This window comes from Strigops habroptila, chromosome 3 (assembly GCF_004027225.2).
Source record: "Strigops habroptila isolate Jane chromosome 3, bStrHab1.2.pri, whole genome shotgun sequence".
NCBI lineage: Eukaryota > Metazoa > Chordata > Aves > Psittaciformes > Psittacidae > Strigops > Strigops habroptila.
Window position 1 is genome coordinate 15,470,341 of NC_044279.2, and position 16,737 is coordinate 15,487,077.

The window sequence follows — 16,737 nt, forward strand, 5'->3', positions numbered from 1 at the left end:
AATCTTCCTGCTGCATGGTAACTGTAAAAGAAATATTATCCTCATAACATAAAGCATTTTATTATTTATAGATTCCATTTACCCACCATGCTAATAAGATGTAAGCTTTATCTGCTACAAGATCAGCTTAACATGTTTCTGAAAGCATTTACTAAAATGTAGTGTATGAAGTATATTATCATGCTTTCATACACCAAATTGCTTTCATGACCAGTTAAACTAGTTAACCTGATGGGAATGGTTGTTTTTTCAATCTCTATGGCTGTCATTTGTGGGTTTAGCTCTTTGCTTACCTGCTTGGTATTAGTAGTTGATCTTCTCCTAATGGCAAAGCAATCTGAAACTTTTCTAGAAGCTTAAAGTACTGTGACATGTAGATCTTAGGAAACTTGCTCTTCTTTAAAAGGAATTTTTCCACATCTGAGCGCTTTACAATTCCCTTAGGATATTTAGAAAAGCCTTCCACTTTCACTGTCAGAATCTGTCAAAAAAGTAAAACAATTTCAGCTGTACAGTCATCATTAGATTGCATTTTCCTGACAAACTTTGTTCCCTTAAATATTTGGTAGGTTAAGATTTAGGGGGAAAAATGGACTCCATTTCACAGTGAAACCAAACATTTCCATAATGCTAGCCAGCAAGAAGACAGCAGTGAAAAATATTTAAGCTGTCCAAACCACTTGTGTGTTACCATGCTTCAGTAGTTTTCACTGTGTGTTGTGACCTTTTAGGTCTTTTCTCACTCTTAATTGCACCAGCTTTAAAGGCTCAAACTTAACATTTTGCCATCCCATTTCCTGCACTGAATGAAAGGTAAAGTTTCAGAGGTTAGGAAATCTGAATATACATAACTAGTGTTTCTAGATCAACATTTCACTGATGATTTCTCTTAGGCAGTCAGTCTGATACTCTCCCATCCCAAGGTGCAAATCCATATCACTCCCCTTTTCCATCAGCACCAAGCACACAATGACCCTTCTTCCCCCATTTTTACTACTTTAATCCAAAGCTCCAGCTTTATCTCAATTTATCACAACATATTGCAGGATTACTTTGCATCCATGAGGTTTTAATATTCTACAGCTATTCTCTTGTCCAGTGCAGTTTAAATGTTCCTGAACATTACAGCATAAGAACATAGAACCACTCTAGACAGACAGTTGTCTAGAAAGCAAAGGAAACAGAAAGAGCCAGGTAAACCAACCTGTGCCCTGAGAAAATTCTAGATCATGGAACAGTAAAGAAATGGTGAAGAAGAATCACTGATAAGTTACAGTAGTTTCAGATAGGGGAAAAAGTTTTACAAATGTAGATAAAAAAAGTAATCAGAGTCTAACCTGTGCCATGATTTTACACAGCCACTTAGGATCTACAAAATATAGATCTCTCAGCTGTAGTGCTGGGTCTTGAAAATGGAGGAGTACACCTGCACAAAGAATACTGTATTTAGCAATGCGTTTCTCAAGTTCTGTATTAAGCACGGTAAATAACCCACTCTGGGCTACTTTTTTATGTGACTTGACATAAGCAATTTGAATAATAAATGCAGCTATTGAATTTATGTCAATATTTCAGGACAGTAGAATGCAATCATGGTTTGTTCAGCTTTACTTGATTTTCAGATGTCCTGTTAGATTTGTAATCTGACTTGGTTTTTTTCCAAGCAGCTATGTGTGGTTTATTATTTAATCTTATGTGGTCTGTACAGCACTGAGAGAAGCTGCTACCTATATTCACCTAATCACTATTCTCTTCAAGCTATTACAGCAATTGCGTCTTTCTTCAGAAACTGTGTTGTCTAACCAGCAGGTATAATGTTTTCAAGGAAGGGTAAGAGATATAAATTGTTACAGTAGTGATCCTTTGTATCTTGGAATTCCTTTGTGACACAGTAACCTGGATTATCAAACTAAAGTTACCCAAGTTTAAGCATTTCAGCTCAACACTGCGGCAAACTTCTGCGAGATTTAAAAATACATACAGGTTGCTCTGCCTCAGATTTTCAATAAAGTGCTAACAAACATACCTGAAGATAATATTTTACCTGATTCATTCAGAAAGTGAATTGCATGAGGGAGTTCATTTTCATCCAGTTGTAACTGGCTTTCTTGTACGAGTTCCAGTAAGCGTTTCTGATCAATCACAGGAAATTCAACTGGGACATTTTTACGTTCCAGCAAAATTCTCTTCTCCAGCTCCAGGTAGCTGTCAGGAATTAGCTGACCAACCACTGGCTGATCTCTGATCTGTATAATTAGGAATAATAATCTTAAATGTATTCATTTATTCATGTGAAATGTAGATAATAAAACTAGGACGTAAGGTAAGGTATGTCCACTCAACAGCAGCAGCAAGAAGGAACAAGGACACTCATTTACTGAGTAACATGGCTTCTGAAAGGTAGATGCAACTAATTCTTCCAGAATTTTAACATGAATGTTCTTCAAAAAATGAAAAGTCAAAGAAGAAAATACTTCCATATTTCTGTAAAAAATGATGCCTTCTCAGAAGACCTTATTTCAAAGAGGAAGCTTTGATTTGAAGTAAAAGGAAAATATTTTCTGTATGAACAGATGATGTCATACGTGTCAAGTGAGCACAAGAACAGAGGTAAATGAATAAAAAGTTTATACCTCTTGCAATCTGTAATCTTTCTAGACATGTCTTTAGATAAACTGGGGGGGAAAGGGTAGTAGCTTAATTAAAAGTCTCCACTGCTGATAGTCAGTGGACAAGAGGAGAGGAAGAAATAAATTAAGCCAGGTTAGTGACACTTAGCGGAAACAGTCGCATGCTTTCCCCTGTTTCCTGAGCCTGAGTCCTGCAGACATTTTTTGACCTTCGTTGTTAGCTAGCACCCAACAATGTTTTTCATTCTCTGTGCGTGCTGAACTAGGGTTTTTTTTGAGGAAATGGGAAACAATTTTCCCAACATTTCCAAATTGGCTTCTTAGTTTGTAATCTTCCTCTAAAAGAAGTTAAACACCAATGTACTGGGGCATTTTTATGTGTCAAAAATGTGATTAGTACCTTGTGTAACTTCAAAGACTCAGAGCACTTTATGACAATGCTGAATACTTAACTCACTTTGTCTAACTTCTAAGGTACCTTGTAGTACTCTTTTCACAAAGTGTCTACATTATTTATGGAAAATATCTCATTTTTTCAGGCTACCTTACATTTTTGTGAAGTTTAAACATCAGTTTAAGTCATAGGCATAAGAGATGTGGATGTTACAGGAAAAACTTCTAGGTACCTCAGAGGGAAATGTTTTCAAAAAGCAGACCTTCTCCTGCGTGCTGAAGAAGTGTGGTGAGATAGAGGGCTAGATAAACATCTACAAACATCAGCTCTATTCATGCCTACTGGATGTATGAGAAGTAGAATTAATTCATTCAACCTGAATAGGCCACCTCATTGCCACTTCGCCCTGGTTAGCTATTCCTTGAACTGTGGAATGAAGTTAGGCAGATTACAGATGTGGCTAAGCTGGTAGTTCCTGAAAGAGAAACATGAGGTGTGCATGCTCTTTCTCTCCTTTGAAACACCACCAGTGTGAGGCTGGTCACAAATACAGCATTAGCTCTATAAAATCTTCCAGGCAGTAATCCAGAAGAAATTTGAGCTCTGCTATGATTTATGAAGTTCTGCCACTGACTTCAGTATCACAGGACACCGCCTTTTCTCTTTAACATGTTATGACACTGTACATGATTGATGCTGTATAAATGAAAAAATAAAAATATGTATATTCTTTTGCAACAGATTGGATCCTGTCTTTCTATAAGATCCATGCCTGGGCTAGTCTCTTCATACTTATTATTCACACTTATTGCTTCATGCTGTGGCTTAGGAGATAGCACGGAATTCCCCTTTCTAGGAATAGTTTCATACTATGTAAAATAAAATCAGTAAATGGAGAATTAGTTGGCTTTCAGAAATCAAAAAATCTTACTTCCTGGTCCCCTAAAATCTTGCAATACATACTATTGCAATTACATGATGCCATCCAACAAAAAGCAGGTTTTGATTGTATTTCATAAGAAAAAGATGGCCTATTTTTAATTAAATATTCTATTTATGGCCCTACCGCTTGAAAACGTAACTTAGCTGAGATTTTTGCTAAGTTGAATTTTTTGGTAGAAAATGAAATTAAAACAAACCTGGTGATTTTCCTTCATTATTTTGCTGTGTGTAACATTTTATATAAGGCAAGATGAGTTTGCTATCACACTAAAAATATATTTAATTATGTGTTAATTAATGTTAAATACTTAACTAAAACTAGGATGTTTTCAACATTATGAATAGTATGTAGTTACCTTGAAGTGAAGACTCTCCTTTATTATGATTTTCCGAAGTCTGATAATGGAATCGGATTCTTCAGTGGCATTCACAAAGTGATAATCTTGGATTGCTGGGAAGCCTCGCTTATTCAAGAGCTCTCTAGTAATTTTACTCATGCAGGCTTTACGTTGCATTTCATCAGAAACATCTAAATGAGTGCCAACAAGAATGACGGGGGATGTTGAAGCTCGAGCCTGTTAGTAAGATCCAGACAGTTGATGTTATTTTTTTATATTCACATAAAATGTGAGCAATTTAGTCAAAACAATCAATACAATGAAAAACGGAACTGTTTATCCCTCCTTAAATATAACTCTTCTAAGTAAGTTTGAAATCCGAAATACTATTTCATGTCTTCATTCAGAGTAAGTTTAAACTGCAATCCCATATAATAGCCTTGACTCTGGATAAGGCAGTAAAAATGCATTAGCCTATAAATATGAAACACATTTTTTAACATACAGAGAGCAGTCTGTTTCAAAGTAGAAATATCCAAAAATCTGCTCTTTCTAAAAGGAAGAAGTGTAGATCTAGATTTCATACTTTGCAGATTAATAAAATTGTCAGTACATTAGAGGGACAACCGTATTTTTCATTAAAAATGCCCAACAAAATGGAAAAGCAAAGGGTACTCTACTTGTCATCAGAACAGTGCAGCAATGACACACTGGCAAGCCCTGCATAGCAGAGGAGAACACATCAGAAATCGTGTTCATAAACACTAAACTGACTGTAACTCTCCGTCCTGTATCACTGCTCAAGGTGGAAAGAGTGAAAAAGACAAGTTTAACAAACAGGATCAGTATACAAAATCTTCATCTAATTGCATTGCCCAGCCATGGCTAACCATCATAGAAAAGGAAAAGACAAGTAATGCTCACTCACCATGGGGTGATTCCAGCAAATGAAAATAAAACACTTAGCGCAGAAGGAAAATACGTAGGCAGACTCTCACACCAATTTTCCTACCATAGTCCTGGAATCACTTCTATTAACAACAGGATTCTAAGCATACACTTACCAGCATGATTTCAAACCTGCATCTAGTCAGCTTTAAATTAGTAAAATTCTGATTTCCACAGAATTTACAATGGCGTAGAAGAAAAAGTGGGTTTAACTACTCATCCTTTTAACACTATCCCTTTCTTATTTTTACCAGTCAAGTATTGCCAGATTATGCAAACTATTCTTTTGCACATCACTGTCTACCATTTTAAGTACAAAATGGTGCTGATCATATTTTTTACATCTACAAATATTTTCATATCCAATATATTGTATATTTCAGCTTTTGTTTCATCTTACTATTTTTATTTACTGAGGAGCTTCTTCCCTCTTTCCCTGTCTAAAAATATTTGTGGTTTATTTGATGTTCAGCAGCAGCTCCCGGGAATGTGAAATTCCATTCTGTATGTATCTATGGCTTACCTTGATGTTAAAAAGCCACGGCTTCATAGCATCTACCTCTGCATGTCCTTTGCTGAGATCGTAAACAGCAAGATATAAAGCTCTTTGGGTCATAAAATGAGGATGGGTACTGTAGAACTCTTCTTGTCCTAATGATAAAAAATTTCCACGGTTTAGTACTTCTCTCATTGAACATTTTCAGATCACAAAAAGGCAGTAGAACACTTATTCTCAGATCACTAATCCACAAATGAAATTAATGCTTACAGAAAATTATCTAAATTGAGAAGAATATTATAATAACTATGAATTTTAGGTAGGTACTCTGTGGTAGCTTATTGACTGAAGCGTAGTGTTCAAGTATGTACACTAGTTTTAAATAAAGAAGTGTAAGATTTAACAACTGGATAAACATGGTTGCTACAAACACAACTTGAAAGTTCATGACTCTTTTAAAATTCGAATATTGAATTTCTCCTTCATTCCTTCCTACCCCTCCCCTTCCTTCTTCCCTTCCTTGCTTTTACCCTTCCAGCAACTTTAAAATAAGACTCCCAAGTTCACATGATTAAGCACTTAAAATCACATCTGAAGCTGGACATTCAGCTTAAATGCTGCTCTTCTGTGCTTATCCGTTGTGATAGAGACTGTATTTAAATGATCACAGACCCATGTTTAAAAATAACTCTTCTATAGCCTAAAGTGCCCCTGAATTTTACAAGTGCTTCTGGAGTTGCCCGAACTTAGAAAGATTTCCAAAACCTCGAAGACTCCTTCTAAGTTCTTCCTTTATTATGATCTTACAGAACAGTGGTGCTGTAAAGCCTAGAGAGACCTAGACTATGACAGGGAGAAACAGAGTTGAGTGGAAGATGATTCTTCTGATGATTTCAGTTTCTTACTATTCTGAAATGTCAGTCCTAAAGGGCTATGGTCAAAACGAGTGGTCAGACCACTTCTGGGGATGAGAAATTTCTGAGGCTTTATATTAAATCTGAGGGATCAGCTGCCCATTTACAGAATTCACTAATTTATAAGTAGACACTTGACTTTTGGTGTAAGCTTGCATGATTCTACTGTCCACAATTCAAAATTTCACAGGCTGACTCCAAGAATAAGTAATGCATTAATGTGCTATAAAAAGACAATAGTAAAGGACAATAAGCTCTCTAAATACCTCCAAAATCCCACACATTTAATATAAGATCTTTCTTCATTTTGCCTTTCCCTTGAATGATCCAGTCTTCTACATCAATGCCTACTGTAGCTTTTGGAGAGCCCAATTCTGTTCGTTTGCATTTCATTAATTGTTGTAGCAGGGTAGTTTTCCCACTGCCAGTGTTTCCGACAATCATGAGCTTCATTCTGTTATAAGGTACAGCCTTCTTCAGTCGTTGTTGAAGAAATCTGGCATAAAAAAGTGTGCAGAACTCACAGCAGTGTGTAATAAAAATACCAACAGAACTGAAGACCAAGGAAAAATCTAAATCCATACCATTTTCTTTAAATTTTCAATATCTTTTTGATATTACTGGGATTTTAACAATCTATTCTAATTTCTGATTTGAAAGCTAAAGCTTAATTCAGAATATGCCTCTTCATTTCGTAATTAGCAAGAAAATATGCTCTGTGCACTTGGGAACACAAGAAACATACTAGAAATAACTGGTAAGCACCATTTATTGCATGGTTTATAAAAGCACCAAACTCAAGAAGTAATACTGTTATAAATATAAAGCACTATAATCTGTTTTATGTGTGTGAATTCATATGATATGATACCTTCCATAGAGTAGCATGCTGGATTTCATAAGCCAAACCAGCATGTTTTTTCAAAAGGATATGTTGCTTTCAGGCTGCCCAGGGCAGTGGTGGAGTCACTGTCCCTGGAAGTGTTCATGCACTGTGTAGATGAGGTCCTCAGTGACATGGTTTAGTAGTGGCCTTGGCAGTGCTGGGGGAATGGTTGGACTTGATGATCTTAAAGGTCTTTTCCAAACTGATTGATTCTATGGTTCTTCATGCTTACTGCATATCCCAGGAAAGCAACATAAGGATATTCAAAAACAATAGGGCAACAAACCTGATAATGTCTCTGGCTTTGCATCCCACATGTTTGAAATCTAAATTAAGATGGAGTCCTTCCAAAGGAAGATCCCAGATTTTGGACAGTCTTCCCATTTCATCAGGAAAGAATCTCAAATCCGGATTATGACTTACATCTAGAGAAGTCAAGTTCTCTAGGAAGCCAATCTGAGGAGGAATCTAAACAAAAGAACATTTAATGGGCAATTAAATGTTACAAAAACCAGTATGAGCACGAATACATAAATACTTAACAAAACTAGGTATTATTTTTACCACTGTATTTTTAGTTTTTCTTAATAAACAGGCCTAATTTCCCACACGAATAGACAAAGGACCTCAAAATGAATTCATTATACGAACTGATTATATGATCACACATTCCAGACAGAAAAGGTTAATAAAATATGGTATTTTCATTCAAAGGAAATATTACCTGCATTTACATACATTTTACTAATAGAATTTATGATGGTGTGAGAGGTGACATGAAAATCAAAGGAACATTGAAAAACTATTTCATTTTCTTTAGGTAGAATCTTATACTTTACCTCCTTTAACTTGTTGTGGGATAGGTGTAGCTTTTCTAGCCTAGACCATACACATGCCTTTTCACTCAAGTCCAAGACATCTATTTGATTATGATTAAATAACAGCTCCCTTAAGTTTAATGATTTCCAGTGCATTGGTCCAGGCAGCGTTATGATCTTGTTTTGGCTTAAATCTACTGATCGCAAACTGAAAACATGAAAAATAAAAAAAAAAAGAAGTTAGGAAATGAAAAAAAAAAAAAAACCACTGAGATTTGTATTGGAACTGTATTACTTTTTAATAAATAAACAAATGGATTAGGTATCAGAACATATAGTTTTCGGATAGGAATGTAGATTGAAGAAGATGATAGAGAATTGCTACTACAAGGAAAAGTAATTAAGATGATATTTTAAGTAGGTCTTCATTACCTCAGGAAAAAAAAGAAAATACATATGATTGATTTAGTATAATATTCTTTCAATGTATTTGTCTGTGGATGAAATTGCCTGGTGATGAAAACAAACATCCACACTGTACTGTGTGTATATGTTGCAGACAGTAAATGGAAGTCACTTTAAATAAGTGTACATATTGTGGTAATACTCCACTTCCTTATTCTTTCTACAATTAGCAGATGTGCACAACTCTGTTCAGATTAGTAGAAGATACAGATAAGTATGCTTCACACTCCTGTAATTCAACTGTAAACAGTATAGCTAATATACATTTATACAAGTAACAGAGAATGGAGCTTAGTTCATGATTCCAGTTATAGCTCAGGGCAAGACCTGTTATGTGCAATGTTTAATTTGCTAGAATAAATATATTTAAAAAGGTAATTGCAATTTAGCATAACACTAATCTGTATTTTCATGTGCTTTTCTATAAATTTCAAATTAAAAAAAAAAAAAAAAAGGCAATGGGGAACTTCCTGGTATTACCAACTTTCCAGAACTCAAGATTCCACTTACAAACTGTGGAGCCTCACTAGGTGGTCTGAGCTGCTCTCTTTCTTGTTCCTAACTTAGGAGGCTAACGTCAGATGGTACGAATATCTCACACTTTTATCAGAATGTTTCTAAGAATATGTTTGTAAATACATATATGTGCATAAACTGTATAGTTCAACTACATATATATTTAAGAACTACATAAAGAAGAACATTTCATTTCTGTAAGCCATCTGCTGGACACACATGCTATTTATGCTACTGTGGAACATGAAGCATGCAACTCATTGATTTGTCTGGGCTGGGAGATGTAGAACATGGAAGCTGCACCATTTTTAACACATCCGTTAAATTTACTGCTGTGAATATAAATGTTAGCATCCTGAAACGTGTAATATCATGTTAATAATGACATGCTCTATGTAAATTTGATCAATGCAAGTTCACAAATTTGTGCATCTGCCTTCCCAGGGTGCCATCAGCACTCACATCTACCCACATCTATCAGATAACTGATCTGTTCAACCCTTGTGACCTCTCCTTCCACAATCTGATTCTAGTGACCTGCGAAGGTCAGTAACTTCTATAAAAAAATGCAGAAGTTTGATTTTCACAAGAGAAATGCATTGAAGGTATACCAAAATAAATGTCACATGCATCTTTATCACAATTCCATCTAGAGGAAGTGTCATTCTTTGACAATAAATATCTTGTGATATTTGGGAAGTGAAAAACTAATCTCAGTAGCCTTGTGCAAATGTTCACAGAACTTCTTGAAAAAGAAAAATTGCCAGTGTCTTTTTACTGCTGGTTTCAAGAAAATAATAAATTCATTCTGGACTTAGCAAGAATTGTCAGCTTCAGTTCAAGCAATATATACTCAATAACAATGATTTGAATTTGAGGAACAGAATTTCTCAAAATAATAAGAAAATGTGACCGATTTGTCTTCAGTTAAAAGCTACTAATTTTTGGATTTAATGTGTTAGAGAAAATTTCCTGAAAATCAGTAAAACATGCATGTCTTGCCATGAGATTTTCTTCATCAAGAACTGACAGTAACTTCAATAAATACAATAATAACTTACTGTGGTAGAAGAAGAATTGCTTCTGGGACTTTAGTAAAATGATTTTGAGATAATTTTAAGCTTGTTATGCTGGATGACAAGTCAGGTATTATTTCTAAAGCAGAAAAAGAGGTTAATCCTATTACTTTTCAGAACTGTTTGTTTTTAAGACTCGAATTTTCTAAAATCAAAGACAGACTAAAAAGGTCAGTCCATCATCTTCTATATACACAGGTCTTTGCACAAGCCACCAAAGGCAGAATCTGAAACTTTTTTAAAGCTTATTTAAAACTAAACTCTCAAAACAAAAGAAGTTTAGAACAGAGTCAATGCATTGGCTTTTATCACATTACATCATACTATATTTCATCTCATATTGGCATTAAATACTGAAATAATCTCATTTACACTTTGCTGTATTGCCAGTATACATACATTCCCATAATTCGCCCAGTGAGTGGTGGGTCTTATGCATATAAAAATGACTCCAACAATTCAGCTGTGTTTAATGCAGGTCTAAGAGCTATGTTCTGAAAAACTGTCACAGTAATTTAAAAGGGGAAGATTTTATCTTGAAGACAGAAACAAATTCTGAGAGTAACTTATGGACTCCTGCAGAACCATTAAAATCTCATTTATGTAATTAGTATTTTTCACAGATAAATTAATTTTGACACCTTTGCACAAAATATGCTAAGCCACTGCAACATGCTTGGGACAAGCATACGTGGTATTCTCCTTTTCTGTTCTCCCAAGACTCTGAATGCTGGTGGCTGAGGAAGTTTGTGGCTGGGAATGGTTTCTAGAAGGTGGATCCTATTTTCACACTTACCCAGAGCATTCATCCTGGCATTGAACTGCTCCAGTTTTGTACAGCCCATGAAGACATTCTCAGCAAGGGATGAAATATTGTTCTTACTAATGTTTAAAATTTTCAGTTCTTTCAAGCATATGGATGAATGTAAGCATGAAATTTTGTTTCTGTGAGAATAATAAGAAAAAAAAAATCCCTGTTTTATTCAGAAACTATTAGCTAATAAATGAAAGTAAAGAGTATTGATCTGACAATGCTATTCTTACACTGGTAAACCATAAATAAGACTTTTGTCTGTACAAAGACCAACCAGTCAGTAAAAAGCCTGGTAGTGTGGCAACAAGGAGTTATGTGACTGATATTAAGATTGTTTTAATTACTTTGGAGAGCAAATGTCAGCCTGTACTACAAGGTGTCATTTCCTGATTACATACTGCAGCTCAATCCCACACAAACAGCACTGTTGCATTTGTAAGTAATTCTGTTTACTAAAGATATGTGTTTGTAGGATTATAGTCACAGATTGACTATCAATCTAGAACAAAAAAAAAAAAAAAGGAATTCTATATAGGGATACAATTCAGGATGAGTATACAATGCTACAAACAATGTATTCTGGGAAGAACACCGCCAGAGAGAGACAGAGATCCTGAAAATACAGAGACAGAACCAGGCAGCACTGTTTTCAAGGGTAATATTGCTAATAAAGTTGAAAATAAAGCTAATGAAGAGAAGAAATGCAACACGATTTTGAATTTAAAATATCCCTTTTATATATTTGACTCATATTTAATACTGCTTCCTTTAGTTACTTACGTTGCTATATTTATTCTTTACGAACTCCTGTGTAAAATAAAAAATCACCATCTTATTTAAAATAAATTATAGGAGAAGAATGAGACAGTATCCGCAGCTTACAGAGCTATCAATAATAGTGTTCTTTGGAATTCCATATAGGTATGAATTATCTTATTCATTAACAAATACAATAAAAAGTGCTGATAAACAAAAAATTACACATTTTCTCTGCTTCTGTCATTTAAAACATATCCATAAACAATAAATACAATTCCATGAACCACAACTGAAAAACCTTTGGTGAAAACAAAAACCTTTGGTGAATATGAAATAGAGTGAAAACTGTGTTCTGTGTACCAAAACCCTAGTTGAATATGTTAGACAACAGAGCCAGGCCTGTGGATGAACAGTATGGCAGTAGAAAAATGCTGAACTACAACATTTTTAGTATGTCACTGAAACTGCAATGCTATTAGGTTCCATCAAGGCCCAACACAGATATTCTCATGTACTTCGTAATACAACACTGAAAATTGTAGCAGTTTACACATTGGGAAGAGAACGTCAGTGTTTTACTGCTGACTAAACTATCCTTTCCATGCTGTAACAGTCATCTTTTTGCATGACAAATACATTATTTGCTATTGTGTTTGTTATGCTACATTCCATTTACTAATGCTACTCACCCTTCCAGAAATAACTGTTCCAGATTTTCAGCAACATTTGTAAGAAATTCAGGAGTGCACACGAGCTGATTGTATGAAAGATTAAGTTGCTTTAGAGTTGGACATCTGAGGTATGGATCCAAAGCAAAGGAAGGTCCAATGTCATTTCGAGAGATATCAAGATTTGCAATACAATTCATTTTCAGTAAATAAGTGGGAAAAGAAGTAAATCTGTTACTGTGCAAATCCAAGTAAGTCAAGCACTTCAAGTTCTGAAAGGAAAGGATAATTTGTTTTTAAACAGTTAAGTGAAAATATGAATTTATAGGTTTTAAATTGAGTTATATTTAATACAATTTATTAATTTACTTATATTTCTCTTACTAGGAAAACCAGCAGAAAATAGCAATCATACCAATGTAAACCGTAATATTTCTATTACAGAATAAAATATAAAGCATTCTTCAAAATTTATTAGCTCAGTTTCATGAAATTTAACAGCTATAAATTGCCTGCATTTCTCAGTTCCATTTACGTTATTATGTAACTCAATATAACATGTCCTAAAGCATTTCTCTGCAGTAAAAGACTTAAAACAGTTCCATAAAAATACTTTTATTTCTAGCTGAATATAAATCCACTGAATGAAAATTGAGCGAATGCATGAAGGATCAAAACCATACTCCCATATTCATGAGTAGTACTGTTATGGGTACATTGTTGGAGACAAACAACTTATTGTAACTAATCTCAACTTGTATTACATAAAATTAGGCAGAATTACTTCACAGAGTTGTTCTGGAATGTTTGTAAGAGCATTTTGGTGGAGCTCCAGTTTCTCAAGATGTTCCAGATGACTAGTTAAGCAGCTATTCTGGCTGATGGCATCAATGTTCTCCAGTTCATTTGACGAAAGATCTAGTGATTTAATATATTCCTTTTCTGAGATCAATGAAGAAAGACTGTCTGATGGTCTTATATGTGTTGAAATTTTTGAGATGCCTTCTATTAAAACAAAAACATGGAAAAAATAGTATTATTTCATTTATCACATAATTAAGATCAAGCAAACCTGGGATCTAAAAATGCAGAAGACAGTGAATGTTTGGATATTGGTAAGATCCAAATCCATGAAGACTTCTATTAAGAAACAGAATTTTGTAAGACTGTAGAGAAGAGATGGGCACCTATACACTGCACAACAGAAGTAACTTTCGAAAGCTAGTAAGGGCACTCTTGAAGTATCATTGTCTGTTTAATTCTACATAAATTGTTTATGAAGCCCAGGAAAAAAAAAATCCCTATGTATGTGTTATATGTACTCCACTGTAGTACTTACAAAATATATTCTCTTCTTTGTAAAGAAATACATAATTTGACTAAAACCTTTTCAAGCTATGCTTGTGAAAGAATCAAGGATACAAAATCTGTTATATATGTTAAACTGTATAGTTTTCTTACTGAAGGATTCATCTGAAGGCAAGAATTTTCTTCTTTGTTTCATTAATGGTTCATAATCTAAGCCAGGTCCCTGGAAAATCACAGAAGAGATAAACCAGTTATGGACACATATGGATATGGTTGCTTTTAATCAGAATTTCCAGGGGAAACCCAAAGAAACTGTACATTTCAACTAAAAATAACAATAGGTCACATCTTTACAAAACTTACTGATCCATGCAATATGAAAGAACAGTAGATCTGAACTGAATGAAAGTAGTGCATTTTTTGGCAACCTAAAATAACTTTCACTAGGGAGGGGTGATAGGATAGAGCAGGATATTACAAAAAACCCCTTCTCTGGGGAAGCCAGTCTCTTCAGTTTCCTTTTATAGTCAATGGAAAGAGACAAGCTCCTTTCAAAGAAGCCTGACTTTGATTCCACTGATTTGTCCTCTTACGTCTCCTTATGAAATCAGTCTCCAATCATCACAGTAGCACTCTGAATATTAGTTTCATTAAGGGTAGTTAAGTCTTTGTGAATAGGCCCCCAGTTTTTGTATCTCCAGCTGAACATCAGACCAGAAATTTGAGCAATTCACAGGAATATGTGCTTTTACTGATCATAAATTTTTGATGAAATAAACTCTCATTTGTACAGTGATCTGGAGCACAGTAATTGCACAGCAACAGAAGGAAATACTAAATGGCAACAGCAGGTCAAGAGCCCATATGGTTACACGGCCTTTCCTAACACTTGATTATCAGCAATTTTGCAGTTGGCAACAGAGATGGACTTATAAGAAGCCTGGATGAAATAAGGATCTGACTTACCACAGAGTAGGAATGTCGTGGCATGGTAGGAGAACCTCTCTGAAATGCCATTTCCCTACAATATAAGTCAGCAACTGCAATGGAATTGGACTTCTTTTTTGTAAAAAGTGAACCTTCACTTCCTAGTACAAAAAAATAACACAGGAGGACAAATAAGAAAAAGTATTTAGAATCATAGAATCACAGAACTGTTTAGGTTGAAAAAAACCTTTAAGATCATTGAGTCCAACCATAAATCTAGCACTGCCAAGTCCACCACTAAACCATTTCCCTAAGCAGCACATCTACAGATCCTTTAAATACCTCCAGGAATGGCGACTCAACCATTTCCTGGGCAGCCTGTGGTAGTGCTTGACAACCCTTTCAGTGAAGATATTTTTCCTAATATCCAATCTAAACCTTCCCTGGTGCAACTTGAGGCAATTACCTCTTGTCCTATTGCTTGTTACTTGGGAGAACAGATCGACCCCCACCTCACTACAACCTCCTTTCAAGTAGTTGTGGAGCAAAAAGGTCTTCCCTGAGGCTCCTTTTCTCCAGGCTAAACAACTCCAGTTCCCTCATAACACTTGTTCTCTAGACCCTTCACCAGCTTCATTGCTCTTTGCTGGACACACTTCAGCACTTCCATGTTGTTGTTGTCATGAGGGGTCCGAAGATGTTTCGTAACACATCTTTGTACTACTGCAGTGTAAATAACATTTTAAAATAGAAACATTAAGTATTTAAATAGATAAATTTGCACTCCTGCATTTATTGAGAATGAAATATCAAATGCCACTCTGACTTTCCTGATTTAGGGTTATCTGGACCCATTTAGTGTTCCTCTTCTCAAAGCTACTTTTAAAATTCCTGTGAGCAAAGCTTGTATTTTTTACTATAATTTACATATGACTTAACAACTTTTCTGTGTGGGACAACAAATAATACCTATCAGTATTATATGTCTGTGCTACAGTCCTACAGAAATTAAAACCAGTGCTGAATGATGTAAAGGAAAGAACAAAACAGAATCAAAACAATTCCTTAGGATTTTCTGATTCCAAAATTCAAATTCTTCATCTGTGATTATTTTAGGTATCCAACAGCTCTAAATCAACAGTGACACCTGAACAAATGAAAGGCATATTGGAAATCAAGGCCACTTACTCTTGCTGTTATGTTATATATATTATAAACAGAAATGCTGTGGGTTTTATAATTAAAGGCAGTCAGATTTCCTGACATGCTTACCAAGAATAATGTTGGACTGAACACAGACTTGTCATTTACACTTTCTGATCAATTAGATATCCTTGGGATAGGGCTTGTTTCACTTACTTTACTTGCTAACAATACAGTCTTCTATACCGGACTTAATTGTGCACACTTTATTTACAGACAAGTTAGTGAATAGGGATTTCTGGATCACAAGACACCTGACTTCATGATGAGACAAACTGTGCTCTTGAAGCACTTGCTTTTTGCTATAGACTATAAAGGCAGCATATGAGAGTAGCTCAGAAACAGATATCAGAATAGTCAGTATCTAAATTTTCTTGGATGAATTCCAGTCTTTTGCTCTGCAAGAAACTGAACACATGAAGGACTAATTTTAAATATGTAACTGAATAAAATACTTTAAGGTCCTAATTTTGTACATAAAGCATATAAATTATTTTCCAATGTTACCACAAACAAAATTTTTGATAAAAGTGTTTTTTTTATGGGAAGTACTTTATCACAAATGCAAATAACAACTGATTTATGGTTATGGTCCAGCCGTGGTACACTAGATTTGGATTATAAAAAGAAAA

General features: G+C 34.9%; 1 protein-coding gene across 1 annotated transcript in view; it reads right to left on the minus strand.

Annotated features, from left to right (window-relative positions):
- Positions 1–16,737, minus strand: part of LRRK2 (leucine rich repeat kinase 2) — a 69,564-nt gene that overhangs the window by 19,256 nt on the left and 33,571 nt on the right. The window contains exons 21-34 of the mRNA XM_030478633.1: positions 14,942–15,063; positions 14,129–14,198; positions 13,452–13,672; positions 12,689–12,939; positions 11,223–11,371; positions 10,412–10,505; positions 8,391–8,577; positions 7,838–8,019; positions 6,932–7,161; positions 5,776–5,903; positions 4,323–4,541; positions 2,045–2,246; positions 1,338–1,426; positions 294–481 (exon numbers count right to left, since the gene is read on the minus strand). Of these exons, the coding sequence (XP_030334493.1) occupies positions 294–481; positions 1,338–1,426; positions 2,045–2,246; positions 4,323–4,541; positions 5,776–5,903; positions 6,932–7,161; positions 7,838–8,019; positions 8,391–8,577; positions 10,412–10,505; positions 11,223–11,371; positions 12,689–12,939; positions 13,452–13,672; positions 14,129–14,198; positions 14,942–15,063 (2,332 nt within the window). The remainder of the gene's footprint in view (positions 1–293; positions 482–1,337; positions 1,427–2,044; positions 2,247–4,322; positions 4,542–5,775; positions 5,904–6,931; positions 7,162–7,837; positions 8,020–8,390; positions 8,578–10,411; positions 10,506–11,222; positions 11,372–12,688; positions 12,940–13,451; positions 13,673–14,128; positions 14,199–14,941; positions 15,064–16,737) is intronic.